Genomic DNA, 15,976 nt, shown 5'->3' on the forward strand with positions numbered 1-15,976 from the left:
ATTATCTGTTGCTACCATCTTCACAAGCAGTTGTCAGTTTTATTATCTGAGTTAGATTACTGTTTATACATTTACTAAAATACTGCATTGCCAGTCAAGAAGAACACAAATAATGATTTTATATATATTTATATTTATATATATATATCTAAAAAGCAAAGCTGGCACGGCTAAAAATACAGTTAGTAAAATACCTAATGCAGCTTGAAGTAGAAAAAGTGTTTTGAAGCCAAAGAATTTACAACAGAAATCTCTGAAATGCTGCCAGCTTGAGCCAGAGGTGCAAAGCTTAATAACAAGTGAGGACAGGGTAAGTAGAGCCTGCTCACACCTTGTTGTTACTCCAGGTTTGTAGCAGCTTCTGCTCTCAGCAATGAGTTTATTGAATTATGAACATCCAAATTCCTGTGTTTTACTTAGGGCAATGGATTTTACTATTATGGAAGAAAATGGAAGTGATAAGGCTTGGTTGATGAACATAATGATTTTAGAACACATTAATTAAGAAGAGAGCTCACAAGTGCCTATTTCGAGCAGATGGAAAATTCAGGAAATCATCAGAGAGGTAATTGCAGTGGTTATGGAGCCAGAAAAAATGAAAAAAAAAAAAAAAAAAAAAAAAAGGGAAGGAGCTCCTGAAGGGAAGCTAAAGGGGAAAGGATCTGATAGAAAAGTTGCCAGTCTCACCTTAGTGCTCAGGGCACAAACCTGGCTGTGGGGAAGAGAGAGAAGGTGCAAAACAGGGGGGAAAATGTGAATAATCGCAAAGAGCAAGGGTTGTGCCCGGGGGAGATGCTGAATCCTCATCTTGGAGAGGAGGGAGATGGTACCAGCTGCACTGCAGGGGTGAAATAGCAGCTGCCACAGGAGAGGTGACTCTAAAAATATGGAAATTGTGGCTAAGGAGCCTCAGAGGTGGCAATAAAACCATGGAGCACCAACCACGCTGGGGCTGGGTGCAGCAAGGTGGGACTGGTACACAGGCAGCTCAGAGGGGGAAATAAAATCTCCTTGTGGAGGAGAATCATCAGCCTGGAGACTGGGAATGGACACAAACACATCTGGGTTTGTGGCTGCCCTTTCCCAGTCTCTGGGACCAACCTGGAACTTGTGCTTCATCAGCCCCCAGGTGTTCTGGGTGGAGTGATGCTGCACGAAAAGGAATATTGGGAGGAAAAAAAAAAAAGCTGCACAAAGCAGCTGCAAAAAATGCAAAATGCAGTTTGAAATGGATGTCATCATCATCTTCAGAGACAGGCCCAGGCAGTGCTGCAGCCACAAGGAAGTGGCCTGATGAACACAGTCCATAAATTGTGATTCAGGAATAGCACTGCAAATGAAACCTCAGGAACAGCACAGGAGCAGCAAGCAGGAGGGATCAGTGGATGGCTGTGATTTCCTGTCACACCCAGATGAAGGCTTTACTGCTCACTCTACCTTCATCCCCTTTGCCATTTCAGTGCTGGGGTTCCTGGCAGTGAAATCCAGCAGAAAGGCAGGATTCTGGGAGCTGGGGAGGGAAGACTTCCAGGAGAATAGGTGAGCAGGTGGAGGATCAGCACCATCACATTTCCTTGCTGCAAGGGGTGTGCTGATCATCACAGCCTGGACTCTGATCCTGGAGGCTTTTTCCAACCTGAATGATTCTGGAATTCCAAGGTTTCCCATGGCTCAGTGGCCACATGCTCTTTATGCCTCTAGGGATGCATCTGAGCCCCAAAATGCTGCTGGACCAGAGGGGATTTGGGGTAAGGGCCACCTTCACCCTTTGATTCCTCTTTTTTTTTTTTTTTTTTTTTTTTTTTTTTTTTTTTTTTTTTCTTTTGGCTCCTCTGACTCTCTCCAGTAATTCCAGCAGCAGAGCCCCAAACCTGTCTCTGCCTCCTGCATTGTGCAGAGCTTAAATTGCAAATAAACTTGATAAAAGAAGAGAGTAACTGAGGAAGACTGAATAATAAGACAAGATCAAGACTTGGATACCATGGTGCTGTGAAGCCTCAAAGCACTGATAACAGATAAAATCAAATTATCAGAATCTGGGTGTATTTCACAATTAAAAAATGATGGTTTTAATTAAAATGATTCCAGGAGAGAAGGAAGTAAAGTATCATTAGCCACGTTTTATGCTCTTCCCATAACTTCATATCAATCTGAGAGCTGCTGTTCCTAGAATCATGGAATCCTGGAATGGTTTGGATTGGAAGGGGCCTTTAAAGCTCATCCTGTTTAAAGCTCATCACCTTTCACTAAAGCAGGCTTCTCCAAGCCCTGTCCAACCTGGTCCAGAGCCCTTTGTCAGGTTTCTGTGAGCCCCATGATGGGATTTTTTATAATAAATATATCATTCCCATTTGGTTCCATCCCTCTCCATGGCCCCCATCACTCCCAGGACAGACACTGCACTGTGAATCAGCAGGATGAGGTGTAAAACTGAAAAAAAAAGAAAAAAAATCCTGAAACGCTGCTGCAAACGCTCCTGGATTTATTTTTTTTTTGGGCGCTGATCAATTGGAGGGTGCATTTAATGATGGGCAGAGAGAATCATCCCTGAAGGAGGGAGCCCAGGATGAAAGCAGAGCTGGAGCTGTGTGTGAGCCAAACCCTGCTCCCTGCAGAGCTGGATTTGCGGCGAGGCCACGCTGGGGTTAAGCAGCAGAGCAGGTTCCAGGAGCTGTGGGGGGAAGGAGCGGAGCAGATTGCCAAGGCACAATTACAGTAAATGAAGGAAGCACAGCCCACACCTGTGCCTGGGACCCCGAGCTCCAATCCAGCCCTGATTGCATCTCCAGGGACTTCCCGGAGGTAAAGTGTCAATTAGTGTAATGACCCTGGACTTTGTCCACTCGGCTCCCTCCTTCTGAGCGTGGAATAATTTCATGGACGCTGGGGGATGTCTCTGAGCAAACTCCTCACAACACCACCTGCTCACCCTCTCATTCTTGCACTGCTATTCCCAGCTCTCCTGCCCGGGATTGCTGAGCTGGAATACGAAATGCAGCTCGCCCCGGAGGCGGCCAGGGCTCTGTCCTCACAGACAATGGTGCCCAGACACCTGTACAGATAATTCCACCTCTTCTTGGGACAGGGAATGCAGCAAACCTGCCTTGCAGCCCAGGCCTGCGTATGCATTCCAGGAAAGGATGGGACTCCAGGTAGGAGAGGTTCCCAGCTCCCTTAACTGCTCAGACTGATTACCACGAGGTAATTATCGCCATTTTACATGCAAATTCCAGGTACTCTTGCAGATTTTGTCTCAAAAAAAAAAAAACAAAAAAAAAAAAAAAAAAAACAACAAAAAAAAAAAACCCAAAACCACTTGCTTAGGGCTGGAGGCAGTTTTAACTCCTGTGCAGTCAGTAAATACTTCACAAATCCATGGATGTGGGATTTTGGGGCATGTTGTGGAGCTGAACAGGAATATCTGAGGGAAAACTGAGCCATGGAGCCAAGGCAGGAAAACCAACCCTCAGGGAATGGGGATATCCATGGGGCCAGGAAAAGAAACCCAACCTCCAGGGAGCAGGGTTAGATGGGATATTGGGAAGGAATTCCTCCCTGGGGGGGAGTGAGGCCCTGGCACAGGTGCCCAGAGAAGCTGTGGCTGCTCCAGCATCCCTGGAAGTGTCCCAGGACAGGTTGGATGGGGTTTGGAGCAACCTGGGCTAGTGGAACATGTCCCCTTTCCATGGCATGGCATGGGATGAGATGAGCTTTAAATCCCTTCCCACCCAAACCATTGCAGGATTGTCAGATCCTATGAAATTCAGGAGCTTCTCAGGATCTTCTGGATTTTAGGGTGGTCCTTCAGCTCTCTCCAGCAGGATCCAGGCAGCTGGGTGTGAGAGCAGCAGCTCCAGCTCCTCATCCCACATTCCCTTCCTGCTCTGTATCAGCCCAGCCCCACAATCCGCCTCTCCCTGGCTGCCTGCCGAGCCGGGATATTTATAGGCTTTACTGGAAACGCTTGGCACATCACTGGCCTTCCAAATGTGATTGTTTTGCAAAGAAGGAAATTAGCTGGAGTGTGGGGCTGGTGGCCAGCTTGGCCTGGGAGCAGAGGGAGCCCGAGGTCAGGACCCAGCTGCATTGTTTCTTTTATCTTCACAAGGAATTTGCCGCTCTCTGTGGGGTTTCTGGTGGGGTTTTTTTTAAGTGGCTCTTAAAGTGATGGACAAAGAGAGCTCATTGCTAGGAATCCTGCTTTTTAGAAATACTTGAGGTGTTAGTGAAGTGCACCCTGAGCCTCTCCAACAAATACCTGCTGGAGGAATCGGGTGAGGCAGGAGCTGGGCGTTTATCACCACGTTTGGGGCATGGCAGATGGGTCCCAGCTTGGAATAATCAAGCTGTAATGGAAGAATGTGGATGGGGCAGAACCTCGGCACGTTGTGGAATGGGGGAGGTCTTCTCATCTTGGACAAGGCCCTTCTATTCTTCTCTCTGCATAATTTTAGTTCGTTTCCTTGGTGGTGGTGGTGGAGTTGAACTGGCCCGGGGTTGTGTTTGAAACCCTTCCTGAGAACACTCTTGTAAAACAAAATATTGACATTCCCTTCGCTTTCCTTACAACAAACGCCTCCGCCTGGGGCAGGTGTTCCAGGAGAGCTCTTGGAGGAGTGGGGGGTGAGTGTGGAGAGCTGCTGACCCCAGGTGGGACATGCTGGAAGGCTTGCCTTGGGAAATATCCATCCTAAGCTGTCTGGGAAAGTGTTTGTCCTGTGTCTGGGAAGTCTCCCTTGATGATAATCATTTAAGGGACGCCCTTTTATTTGCTAAGACAATTCCCTTGGGAATCCACGTGACTCCAGCAGATCTGCACGAGGAGGCAATATTTGGGGCCCCTGGACCAGCAGTTTGGAAAGCTGAGCTGGTCTGGAGGCAGGTGATTTCTGAGACCCGTGGGCAGCTGCCAGGATGTTTCCACATCTCCTCCTCCTCGTGGCCCAGGGAAAGTCTCGTGGGGCAGCCTGGTGATGTGGACACCAAAGTGAAGGGCCAGCTGTAACCCCTGTGCTTTTCCCGTTGCAGTTTTGCCAGTGAGGAATACCAGCAGGCCGTGGAGAACATCACGGGGCTGGTCCAGCAGCACAAGGACACCCTGGTGCCAGGCCAGCCCCAGCTGAACGTGTGTGACCAGGCTGTCATGGTGAGTGCTCTGGGCAATCCTGGGATTCAAATACAGTTTGGGAAGGTTTCGTAGAATGTCCGTGTTGGGAAGGGCTGGAGAAGGGATGAACAGTCACCTGTTGGTGGATTCCTTGCTTAGAGACAGGGCAGATCCTTCTTCTCCTTTCTAAATCCCTTCAGTAATTCTCAAAATCATGGAATCCTGCAATGGTTTGGGTGGAAGGGATCTTAGAGTTCATCCAGTGCCAATGAGCAGGGACCTTCCACCATCCCAGACTGCTCCAAGCCCCATCCAGCCTTGCCCTGGGCACTGCCAGGGATCCAGGGACAGCCACAGCCTCTCTGGGCACCTGTGCCAGGGCCTCACCTCCCTCACAGGGAACAATTCCTGCCCAATATCCCATCCAGCCCTGCCCTCTTTGTTTCAGTCTTCTATGGGACAGTGCCTCGTTTTTAGGTGATGTATCTTTGGCCTTGCTCTGTCTCCTCCAATTCCCCCCCACCTGAATTTTCCAAAGTCTTTATTGAAATTGAACGTTTTCAGTTCTGTTTTCTCTTTCAAGTCTCCTGTTGGAAAGTTACAGTTTGGTTTCCCTGTCAAACACTGCTTGGTTTGCTGAGAACCTGGGAAAGGAACTGGATCATCTGGGGGAGGTTGTCACTTGACAGGAGGTTGTGTAGTCTGAGGGAATGTGTCTGTGGGCTGACAGACAAAATAGTAACAGGCAAAATCTTTTTACAGACAAAATCTTGTAACAGGCTGTTACAAAATAGTAACAGGCAAAATCTTCCTGATGCAGAAATAATCTCCTGAATCAGTCAGAACCTGCTGCCTCTGGTCTGTCACCAGCAAAGAGCAAAACGTGGAGCTGTGTCCCCTCAGTAACAAGGCAAAGATTTCCTTTAGCTTTGGCCCATCTCGTTATTTTTGGATGTTAAATAGGAAAAAGATTTGAGGGCCCATTGTTTCTGTGTTGGTTTTTTTTTCCTTATTCAACTTTTCCCCTTAATGAACACTGTTCTCTGCTCCTCTGGGACCTTTTGGATCCAGGCACTGTCCCCAGGGCCTGGCTGCTGCCAGAGCCCTGCACTGCAAAGGCATTTCTTCCAAAACTGCTTCCCAAACTGAAGGCCATCAGAGGCAGAAAGTGTGCTGGGGGGATCCTAATCCCAGGAGAAATGTTTCAATCCCAGCAGGAAACACGGTGAGTTTTCCAGTCTGTGTACACTCCTCGCAGGATAACTCCATGGTCACTACAGCAAAACATCAGGCACCAAATTGCTGTCTTTGGAGACCAGAAATGAAGATAAGCAAATCTGTAGGGAATGATTTTATTGCTGAGGTGGATTGGGGCCTAAATCTGTTTTTGGGGGATGCTGGGCGATAAAGATAATTTACTGACACTGTCCCCTGTCACCTGTTTATTTGATAAGGGTGTTTGATGTGTTTGCGAGAGAGGAGAAGAATTGTCTTTACTTACACATAAACAAAGTGTGTGGAAGTGTTCAAGGAAGTGTCCAAAAGGGACAGGACACAGGGAATGGCTTCTCACTGCCAGAGGGCAGGGCTGGATGGGATATTGGGCAGGAATTGTTCCCTGTGAAGGTGGGAGGCCCTGGCACAGGTGCCCAGAGAGCTCCTGACTGCTCCTGGATCCCTGGAAGTGTCCCAGGTCAGGCTGGATGGGGCTTGGAGAAACCTGGGACAGTGGAAGGTGTCCCTGCCCATGACAGGATGAGCTTTAAGGTCCCTTCAAACCCCACCATTGCAGGATTCCAGGACAGCAGATGGATCATCCTGCAGCTCCTGCAGCCCAGGATTGATGGAGCAGAGGAGGTGTTTGCAGCCCCATCTGTGCTGGATCCCAGCAGCAGCAGCATCCAGGGAGCTCCCCCAGAGCTCTGCCGGGTTTTCCTGCTGTGGAAATGTGGGAGAGGCTGTTCCTGCAGCTCAGGCTCCCAGCACACGTGGTGTCCCCAGGGCTCCCAGCACACACCAGCAACGGGACTGGGGCTGCTGGAGCAACAGCACAGACCGTTTATTGTTCTGCTTTTTCCAAAGAACAAACATTTCATTTCATGTATTCCTTTGGCTCTCCGTTCCATCTGCACAGTGCTCTGAATTTTCCAGCCGTGGCTGCACATTTTTAACCGGAGGAACAGATTTAGAAAACAGCATTAATTGTTCTGAAAGCCTGCAGAGCCCTCTGTGCAGAGGTGCCTCCAGCGCAGCTCCCTCTGTGTCTGCTCCTCTGCAGGAATAGCTGGTGTCTCACTGCCATCTGTTGTCAGCTCCGTGGAAGAAAAACCTGCTCCAGCCGTTTTTGGTTGTTTTGGTTTTTTTTTTTTTTTTTTCCCTGGGGTTGAGCGTTTCTTTTCCGTAGGAATTGAATTCCAAGAAAACATAAATATTTGCAGGGTGAAAATCAGCAAAACGAAAGGCAAGAGGTCAATGTTGAAGTGGCCTTTAATGGGGGACAGCAGGAATGTCCCATGGATGGACAGAGCTGAGAGAGGGAAGGACAGACAATGAGCACAAAAGATTCCTGAAGGCAGAATGGGAATTGTTATCTGCCCTTGCCATGACCACAATCCCAAAGTTTAAATGGCAAAACCTCAATGAAATTAAAAATGTTCCTTTTTCCAAATTCCTTCCTCCATTAATCCCTCTGGAAGCTGAGGTGGATCTCCTTGCTGGTGTCCCTTTTCTGTTCTACACATTCAGGTAGCTCAAGGAAACAAGGAAAACAAATAGTTTTGGTGTGCAGTGGAAGAGGTGTCTCAGGAATGCTTCCTGCTCCATCTGCCCATGGATTCACCCATCAAAACTCTCATTAAAATACCAACATTCTTATCTCTCTCACACCCTTGGCCTTCTGCTGCCTTTTTGCTTCTTCAGGAAAGTGCCTGGATATTGCAGTGCTGAGAGTGGGAACCCCTCTGGAAGCCCAGGGAAACTGGGGCTGTCACCAAAACCTCCTGTGCTGCAGGAGAGAGAGGAGGGTCACCAGCATCCCAGCAAACTGGGAGAGGCCAGAAGGACTGCTGTACCCCAGAAGAGGCAATCATCTGCTGCCCGGGATTTGTGGCCCTTTCCCAGAGCTTTTATTTGAGCAGTGTTTGGAATGGGGAAGTTTATGAGCCCAGAGGCTTCGGCTGCAAGAGGAGTTTCATTTCTCAAGCAGCACATAAAAGTGTCTTTGTGAGGATCACGAAGAGCTGGTTGGGATGAGAGTTTAGCAGATATTTGATGTGAATCATCTTTTTGTCTGTTTCTGTTTGTTTTTAACAGAATTGGTCCCCTCCGGGCTGTGAGAAGCTTGGGAAGTGCCTGAAAGCACCAGAGTCTGATCCTAAGAAATGCTCTTGGCCTCACTGATGGCTGCAGCCCTCCAGAGCTCCCCAGAGGCAGCTGGACATCAGTTCCCGATGCCTGCTCCTGTTGGCACTCCTGTTTACACAGGAAGGGTGTGATGTGTGCATGATATCATCACTTGCTCTTCCAAAAGGGCCAGTGTTTATATTCCTCGTGCTCAGGGTTTAGCCTCTACTCCTCTCTTCTCCCAGTTCTTTCCCTAAATGGTAACTCCAGTGAGGATTGGTTGAGCTGTAAAAGCTCTCTGGACAGCCACGACTCTGCCATCAGCTCCAAAATGCCAGGGATCACTCCTGCTCCTTCCACCCAACCTTGCTCACTGGGGTGTCCCAACAGGAGCCAAGGGACAGGTCAGGAAACTCGGAGCTGCCAGAGAGCCCTGCCCAAACTGCCCGTGTTTTGTTTGCCTTGTAACTTGTTGTTTTAACATTTGATTTCCATTGTGATCTCTGGACATCAACTTGTTTTTCCTTTCTCCCGAAATTTGTTGAGTTCTGGGTGCAAAGCAGGGATCCCTCCTGTTCACAGCTGAGGGGTTTGGATCCCTGAATGGATCCAAATGGAGAATGCCCTGAATTCCTTCCTTGAGTAGCTGCAAACATTCCCTAGGTTATGGTTTAAGGAAAGGTGAGGATTGTGTTCAGGTAAGTGTTGGATTGGGGTTACAGCCTCTGCCAGTGCCTGAAGGAGCTCCAGGAGAGCTGGAGAGAGATTTTGGAAAAGGGCCTGGAGTGCCAGACACAGGGAATGCCTTCCCACTGCCAGAGGGCAGGGTCTGATAGGATTTTGGGAAGCAGATCTTCCTTGTAAGAGTGACACAGGGTGCCCAGAGAAGCTGTGGCTGCCCCTGGATCCCTGGAAGTGTCCAAGGCCAGGCTGGACAGGGCTTGGAGCAGCCTGGGACAGTGGGAGTGGTGTTGCACTGGATGAACTTTCAGGTCTTTTCCAACTCAGGCCATTCCAGGATTCTGTTGCCTAATTGTTGGTGCAGGACATTCATGGGGAGCTGGGGCTCAGGTGCTCATTTCGGGGCTTCCCTTAATTTCCAAAACTCTGGGTCTAAACTTGGGCCAGCTCCCAATTCCCATCTCATGCTCTGGGCCCAGCCAAGTGCAGGCTCAGCAATGCCCCTGTTGCATCAGCCCTTAACTCCTGACCCCATTTCCAGCTCACACTCTCCAAGGAATTCTTGTGCAAATTTTCCCCAGCTTGGGTGTAGCTCTCCTTTAGCCACAGTTCCTGGGGAACACGGAGCCTTTGCTCAATTCCAGGGGGCAGATCCCTGCTCTGCCTTGGAGCCCCTTCCACACCCTTCCCTGTCTCCACCAAACCTGTCTGCAGCCAAACCAGGCTCCTCTGGGCCTTCAGGGCAGAGCTGGAGGGAGCCCTGAGCATTTCTGGGTCCAGACTGAAACACGGGCAGTTTAGGTTGGATCTAAGGAAGGAATTGTTCCCTGTGAGATGGGGAGGCCCTGGCACAGGGTGCTCAGAGAAGCTTGGAGCAGCCTGGGATAGTGGAAGGTGTCCCTGCCCATGGCAGGGGGTGGAACAGGAGGAGCTTTTAGATCCTTTCCCACCCAAGCCATTCCATGATTGTCCACTTGTCCCACCAACAGCTCTGCTTCCACACCTGCAGTGTTTTCCCCAGTACACGTGCCCTCTCTGGGTGATGTTGTGCTGCCTTGGGAAAATCCAGGTGCTCTGTACCTGGAAACAGCTCAAATTCCTTCCCAAGCTAAGCTTGAGAGTTCTGCTTCTGTGCCAAGTGCTGTGCTCCCGCCAGCTCTGGGCTCTCAGCTGCTTGTTCCTGCCCCCGTTCCCCCAAACACTCCCCATCTCCCCGTTCCCATGGTTTGTGGACCTGTATCCCCTCCACACTCACTCCTGCTGTGTGTCTCATGAAGCTGGATAATCCCATAAAACTGGAATAAGAACAGTGCTTGAGTCAGCTCTGGCTGTTCCACCTCTCAGAAACCCCAGCCAGCATTTCAGGGATCCCTGCACATCTGCAAGTGGCATTTGTTTATAACCCACATTTCTTAGGATGTTCCTAATTGTCCTTCAAGTACATCATGGCATTTCCAGCTCATCCGTAGCATTCCTCCTGGTTTGGACACAGCTCGAGGCTTGGGAGATCCGGCCAGCAGCTCCCTCAGGGGTGAGGTGAGGGCTGGGAGCACAGGGGACCTGATAAAACCAGGAACTCCCCATTTTCTGGGGCTGCTCCACCTCTGCTTTAGGCCTTCTCCATGTCCAGAGAAAGGAACAGAACTGGGAAGGGGCTGGAGAATCCTGAAGGAGCTGGGAAAGAGGCTCAGCCTGAAGAAAAGGAGGCTCAGGTGGAACCTTGTGGCTCTACACAACTCTGTGACAGTGAGAGGGGTCAGGCTCTGCTCCCAGGGCACAGGGACAGGAGGAGAGATGTGCCAGGGGAGGCTTGGGTTGAATATCAGGGAATTTTATTCATGGAAAGGCTGAAAAGCACTGGCACAGGGCAGTGGGGAAATCCCCACGCCAGGAAGTGTTGAAAACCATGTGGATGTGGCACTGAGGTCACCGTGGTGCTGCTGGGCTGAGGGCTGCACTCGATGATCTCAAAGGTCTTTTCCAGCCTCAATGACTTTGATTCCCCGGGATTGTCAGAGCCCTGGATTCACTGTAAAACTGTAAAACTCCCACCAGAGGAGGGAGTCCTGCAGCTCCCTGGCGATGCTGTCAGCGCTCCCTGGGGTTTTGTGCTGCTTGGGAAGAGTTCCCCCAGGATCAGAGCCACACTCCTCAGTCCCCAGAATTTGCTCTGGACACCTCCTCACTGTCCCCTGCCTGCTGCCTCCTCCTTTTCTCCTTCACAGCTGCACTTTGGAAGATGCTGCTTTGCCCCTGGAACTTGCTCTGAGCAGCCACGGGGTTTGTCCCCTCCTCCTCCCAGCACAGCAAACCCTCATTCCTCCCTGGAATGATTTCAGGACACAAATCCTGGAGGGAAACTTTGCACTTGAAAGCAAGTAAGTGAAGCCACGGAGTGTCTGTTTAGAATAAAAGGGCACGAAGCAGATAATAAATAATCAGGGTTTAATGTGACAAAGCTTCTGCTTTAAATTTAAATAGGAATAGTTGTTTTACAGCTGGATAATAGGAGGAATTTTAAATGAATGCCTTTCCTAAAAATGTACAGATTGAAAAGTTGTGAGGAGCTAATGAGGAAAAATAAACTAATTTATCAGCAATGCAGTCTGTGCTTTCACCTGTAAGCCAAGGGAGTAACCCCCTGCTTTGGGGCACTCTCCCAGGTTTGCCTCCTGGATCATGGGACTGACTCGAGTTAAAAAGAACTTGGTTTGTTTTCCTGGAATATTTTTTTACCATGGATCAATCTCCCAGCCCACAGGGAGTTCAGAGGCTGGGGAGGGACCAGGGCCAGCACAGGGCTGGGGACGGTTCCTGCAGTCCCCACTGCCCACTCAGGGCACGAAGTGGCCACATGTGCCCTTAAAAACCATCCTGAGCTGCTGGCCTGGAGCTTCCCACTTTGGGAACTGGGGCAGGATGGGGCTGGAGGGATTCCCTGCCCACTCAGGGACCTGCAGCAGCCAAACTGGGCTGGTGGTGGCTTCTGCTCTCCAGCTCTGAGATAGAAATGCCGAAGGAATGGAGTTTAGGGCTGTGAGGTTCCTTTCTTCTTGTTTATTATGCCGAACGCTAAAAGCTTCATATCTTCCCGGCCTAAGAGTCCAAAGAATTTCTTTCTTGCCTTTAATTTCCAATTAGCTGAGCCTCTCAAGCCTCCCAGCTCTGCCCCTGAGGCTCTGTTATCATGCCACCCTCCGTGCCGAGGAGCTTCCGAAATGGATGGAACTAATAATCGTGGAAAAACTCCGGCTGCATTTCCAGGCTCTGCCTGCGAAAGTGGAGCCTCGCTTTCAAATCCTGCAGCGACAAATGGATTATTTCGGTGGCAAATCGGTCCCTGGGGACCAACGATTTGGGGAGCTGAAGGCTGGCACTGGGAAGCAGCAGATCAATTCCCAACACTCAGAGGCGAGGTTAATGCCCTGCACACTGCCCTGAGAGCAGCAGTGGAGGAGAACACGGCTCTGCCTGTCCGAGGGGAGCCTCAGGAATGTGGTGTCAAAGGGGAAATGGGAAGGTTTGAACAAGGGAAGCCCCATGGATTTGCTGGTAAATCCTGAGGGCTGTTTATGGGCAGTGACAGTGGGATTTGACTTAGAAGAAGTGGAATTGATACCTCCAAGAAGGAGGTTGTGGGACTTGGCACAGTCGTGGAAGTGGCAGTTCCCATACCTGTCACCTCCAGCCCTTCCCAAACATCCCAGAATTCCAGGTGGCACATAAAGAACCTCCTCAAGGTTGGCCACTCTTACTTTCCCCAGTGACAACAGCTTCGAAACAACCGCATGAAAGAATTCCAGCAGCCGAAGAAGGACCTGTGGAAGGTGAGAACCGAGCAGAGTTTGTGGGGCAGGAAGGTTTGGGGTGCTGGGAGGTGAGGTTTTGGCTGCAGAGTCCCCAGCTCTGGAGCACAGCCAGCACAAAAATCCCTCCCCAGGGATCCTGCCCTTGTCCTCAGCACTGGGAAACTTTACAAACTAAACACACTTTTATTCTCTTAAGACTTCTTTTGCTTGTTCAGCTTCCAAATAACTGTTCTGCAGTTAGCATGGCCTGTTTTCCAGCTCTCCTAGCAGTTAGAATACTTGGAAATCGACTTTTCCTTTTGTTTTCTGGTAGCGTTGGATATTTTTCTGTGTTATCAGGAGGCAGCACTGTGGTGCCCCTTGAATTAAACTGTCAGAGGGTTTAATTTTTTAAGAACAGCTGTAAGGGAACAACTGAAATCCCATTTTGGGTTCTTTTTTTTTTTTTTCCCTTTGGAAAATGGCTATTTTAAACACCAAGGCTCCATTTGCCTGTTTTCTTTATATCCCCTTCCACCGTTTAAAGTTTTGTTGTTGCTTGAAGTCGAGTTGGGATTATATAAATCCTAAATAAAGGTGGATCCGTAGCCAGCAGCTTGTGGTCTTTTAGGAAGGAGAAAAAAAAAAAAAAACAAAACTCTCTGCCTTCCAGCTTTTGAGAGAGGCAAATCTGGCAGCTCTCGGGGCCTTTGTCCCTCTTGGAGTCACTTAACACCCTCTGGGTGACGGGAGCTTGGTAGCACAATTCCCAGCTGAAAGGGAGGGCAGATAAAAGCCAGCAGCGAGGAATGCGAGCCAAATCCATTAGTTCTGGATCAGACACAAAATCCCGGCTTGGCCAGGGCAGAGAGAGAGGAGTTTTGTGTCTTCTCCAAGGGCCTGATCCAACCTGCTGCAGCAGGCAGGAGGTGCTGCCTTGGGCTCCGAGGGAGGCAGAGCTGGATCATGACACTTTCCCCTCTTTTAGGGGGACAAAACCAGCTCTGAGGCTTCTATCCCGAGCCCAGGGCTCTGGCTGGAGAGCTGCATTCTTCTGGTGTCGAAATAAGATATTTCAAATTTGGTTGTTGGTTTGTTTTTTGGCTTTTTTTTTTTTTTTTTTTTTTAGGGTTTAAAGTGCATGAGTTTCCTCAGCTGAGATTGAAACTGAACATTCCAGTGGATTTGCAGGGAATTTTTTTTTTTTTTTGTGCTCGTTTTCCCTCGTGGAAGGGGGGATGTTGAAATTCGGGGCATTTTGTTCCACTTCACACTGAAGTGTTAAAAATCCTGAAGGGAACACAAACTTCCAGGCTGAGCACGGCTCTTTAATTGCTTGGTTAAGCTGATTAAAATTAGTTCCCAAGCTTTTATATTCCCAGTTTCTGTGCTCCCTGGCTAATAACACTTCTCCTATCGGGATCTCAAAGCACTTTTAAATCACTGGTGACCTCGGCGTCCAGAAAAGAGGCAAACCCGGAGTCTCCTGGGGGAATCCAGATTCCAGGTGGTGATTCCTTTGCCAGGATCAGCCCTGAACCTCTCCGAGCCACGAGCGGATGTGGAGTCACCTCCCGGGTGATATTCCAGAGCCCTTTGACATCACATTTGGAAAAGGGTCCGAGGAAAGTTCTCTGCAAATGGAAATTGCAGTAGGAGTCAGCGGTGTTGTTTGAAAGGTGGAACAATCACGGGGAAAACTGATTTCCTTGGGGTGTTCCAGTGCCAGTTGGTGCAGTTGGAATCCTCGGAGGTGGAGGATAAATCAGGAGTTCAGACGGGAATCTCAGGAATGTTGTGTTTTAACCGTGATTTCTGGCAGCTGGGTCATTGCCAGTCCAGTCTGGTGTCACCTTTGTGCCCTTCCCGGCAGAACTGATGGAGCCAGAGTGATCCCACATCCCAGGAGGAGACATCCCCGGCTGCGAGGTGGAGCAGTGGGGGCACTCAGCAGCTCGTCCTGGGGAAGGTTTGCCAGGATTTGGTTGGGATGAGGGGCCTGGGAACCTCACTCAGCCTGCAGGAACAGGTGCTGGAGTCTCCTGCAGTAAGGGTGGCATAGGGGGGGTCACAAATGTGACAGGGGTGACACAGACCCCCCCATTCCACCCCCTCCGTTAGTGAGAGGCAGAAGCAGAGCTGCCCGGCAAGCTGAAAAGATCCTTTTTTTCCAGGAAATAAGCTCCTGCTTATTTATTTCCACGAGTAGGCAGATAAATTCCATCAGCAATTCCATCTGCCAGGAAGAAGAGGAGTTGCTGGAACAGCTCATTGTCCAGTGCTGGGCTTGTAAGGTCACAAGAGAAACCCGTCCAGCTCATCCCAGGGAGGGAGAGCTGCACAGCCCTGGTTCCACTGGAAGGCTGTGTCCTCCCTCCGTGTTTGCTTCCCTGCAACAGCTGCCCAGGAGGATTCTTCTGCTGCCAAAGAGATAATCTGTGTTCAGGGAAAATCTTACTTTGTGAGGGAATGGTTGTGAAGGGAGCATGTCTCTGGCAGGAGAGGGAGTTAACCTTAACAGGAGTTGGGATTGTTCAGCCTGGGGAAGAGGAGGCTCCAGGGGGACCTTAGGGCTTTTTCCAGTGCCTGAAGGGGTTCTGGGAGAGCTGGAGAGGGACTTTGGGCAAGGGCCAGGGGAAGGGGGAATGGTTAGGTGGGATTTTAGGGAGAAATTCCTCCCTGTGAGTGTGGGCAGGCACGAGGTGCCCAGAGCAGCTGTGGCTGCCCCATCTCTGGAAGTCTCCAAGGCCAGGTTGGACAGGGCTTGGAGCAGCCTGGGACAGTGGAAGGTGTCCCTTGCCCGGGGCAGGGGCTCTCCAGAGGCTGTGGGTGAAAGTTTCCCGGTCACAGCTCTCAGCAGCAAACACTGAGCTCAGCCAGAGCTGTTACAGGCTCAACCTGCTTCTGCTTTCTGCAGCGAGCCGTGCCTGGATGGGTTTGGAGCAGATCCAAGGTGTGTTTGCTAATGGAAGAGGAGATCTGAACTCATTTGGTGGATTTTGCATGGCCAAACAACATTCACCACTGGGAGATGGGAGGTGGGAGCTGTGGGAGCTCC

The 15,976-nt window shown here is 49.9% G+C and overlaps 1 protein-coding gene across 2 annotated transcripts in view; it reads left to right on the forward strand.

The window, feature by feature from the left end:
- The window catches only part of GALNS (galactosamine (N-acetyl)-6-sulfatase), a 42,250-nt gene extending 30,520 nt beyond the window's left edge, over positions 1-11,730 (forward strand). For both annotated transcript variants that reach the window (XM_066327443.1, XM_066327445.1), the window contains 2 exons: positions 5,029-5,146; positions 8,420-11,730. In XM_066327443.1, the coding sequence (XP_066183540.1) occupies positions 5,029-5,146; positions 8,420-8,506 (205 nt within the window). In that variant the 3' untranslated portion in view covers positions 8,507-11,730. The remainder of the gene's footprint in view (positions 1-5,028; positions 5,147-8,419) is intronic.
- The last annotated feature ends 4,246 nt before the right edge of the window (positions 11,731-15,976 follow it).

This window comes from Sylvia atricapilla, chromosome 12, assembly GCF_009819655.1.
Source record: "Sylvia atricapilla isolate bSylAtr1 chromosome 12, bSylAtr1.pri, whole genome shotgun sequence".
In the NCBI taxonomy this organism is placed as follows: domain Eukaryota; kingdom Metazoa; phylum Chordata; class Aves; order Passeriformes; family Sylviidae; genus Sylvia; species Sylvia atricapilla.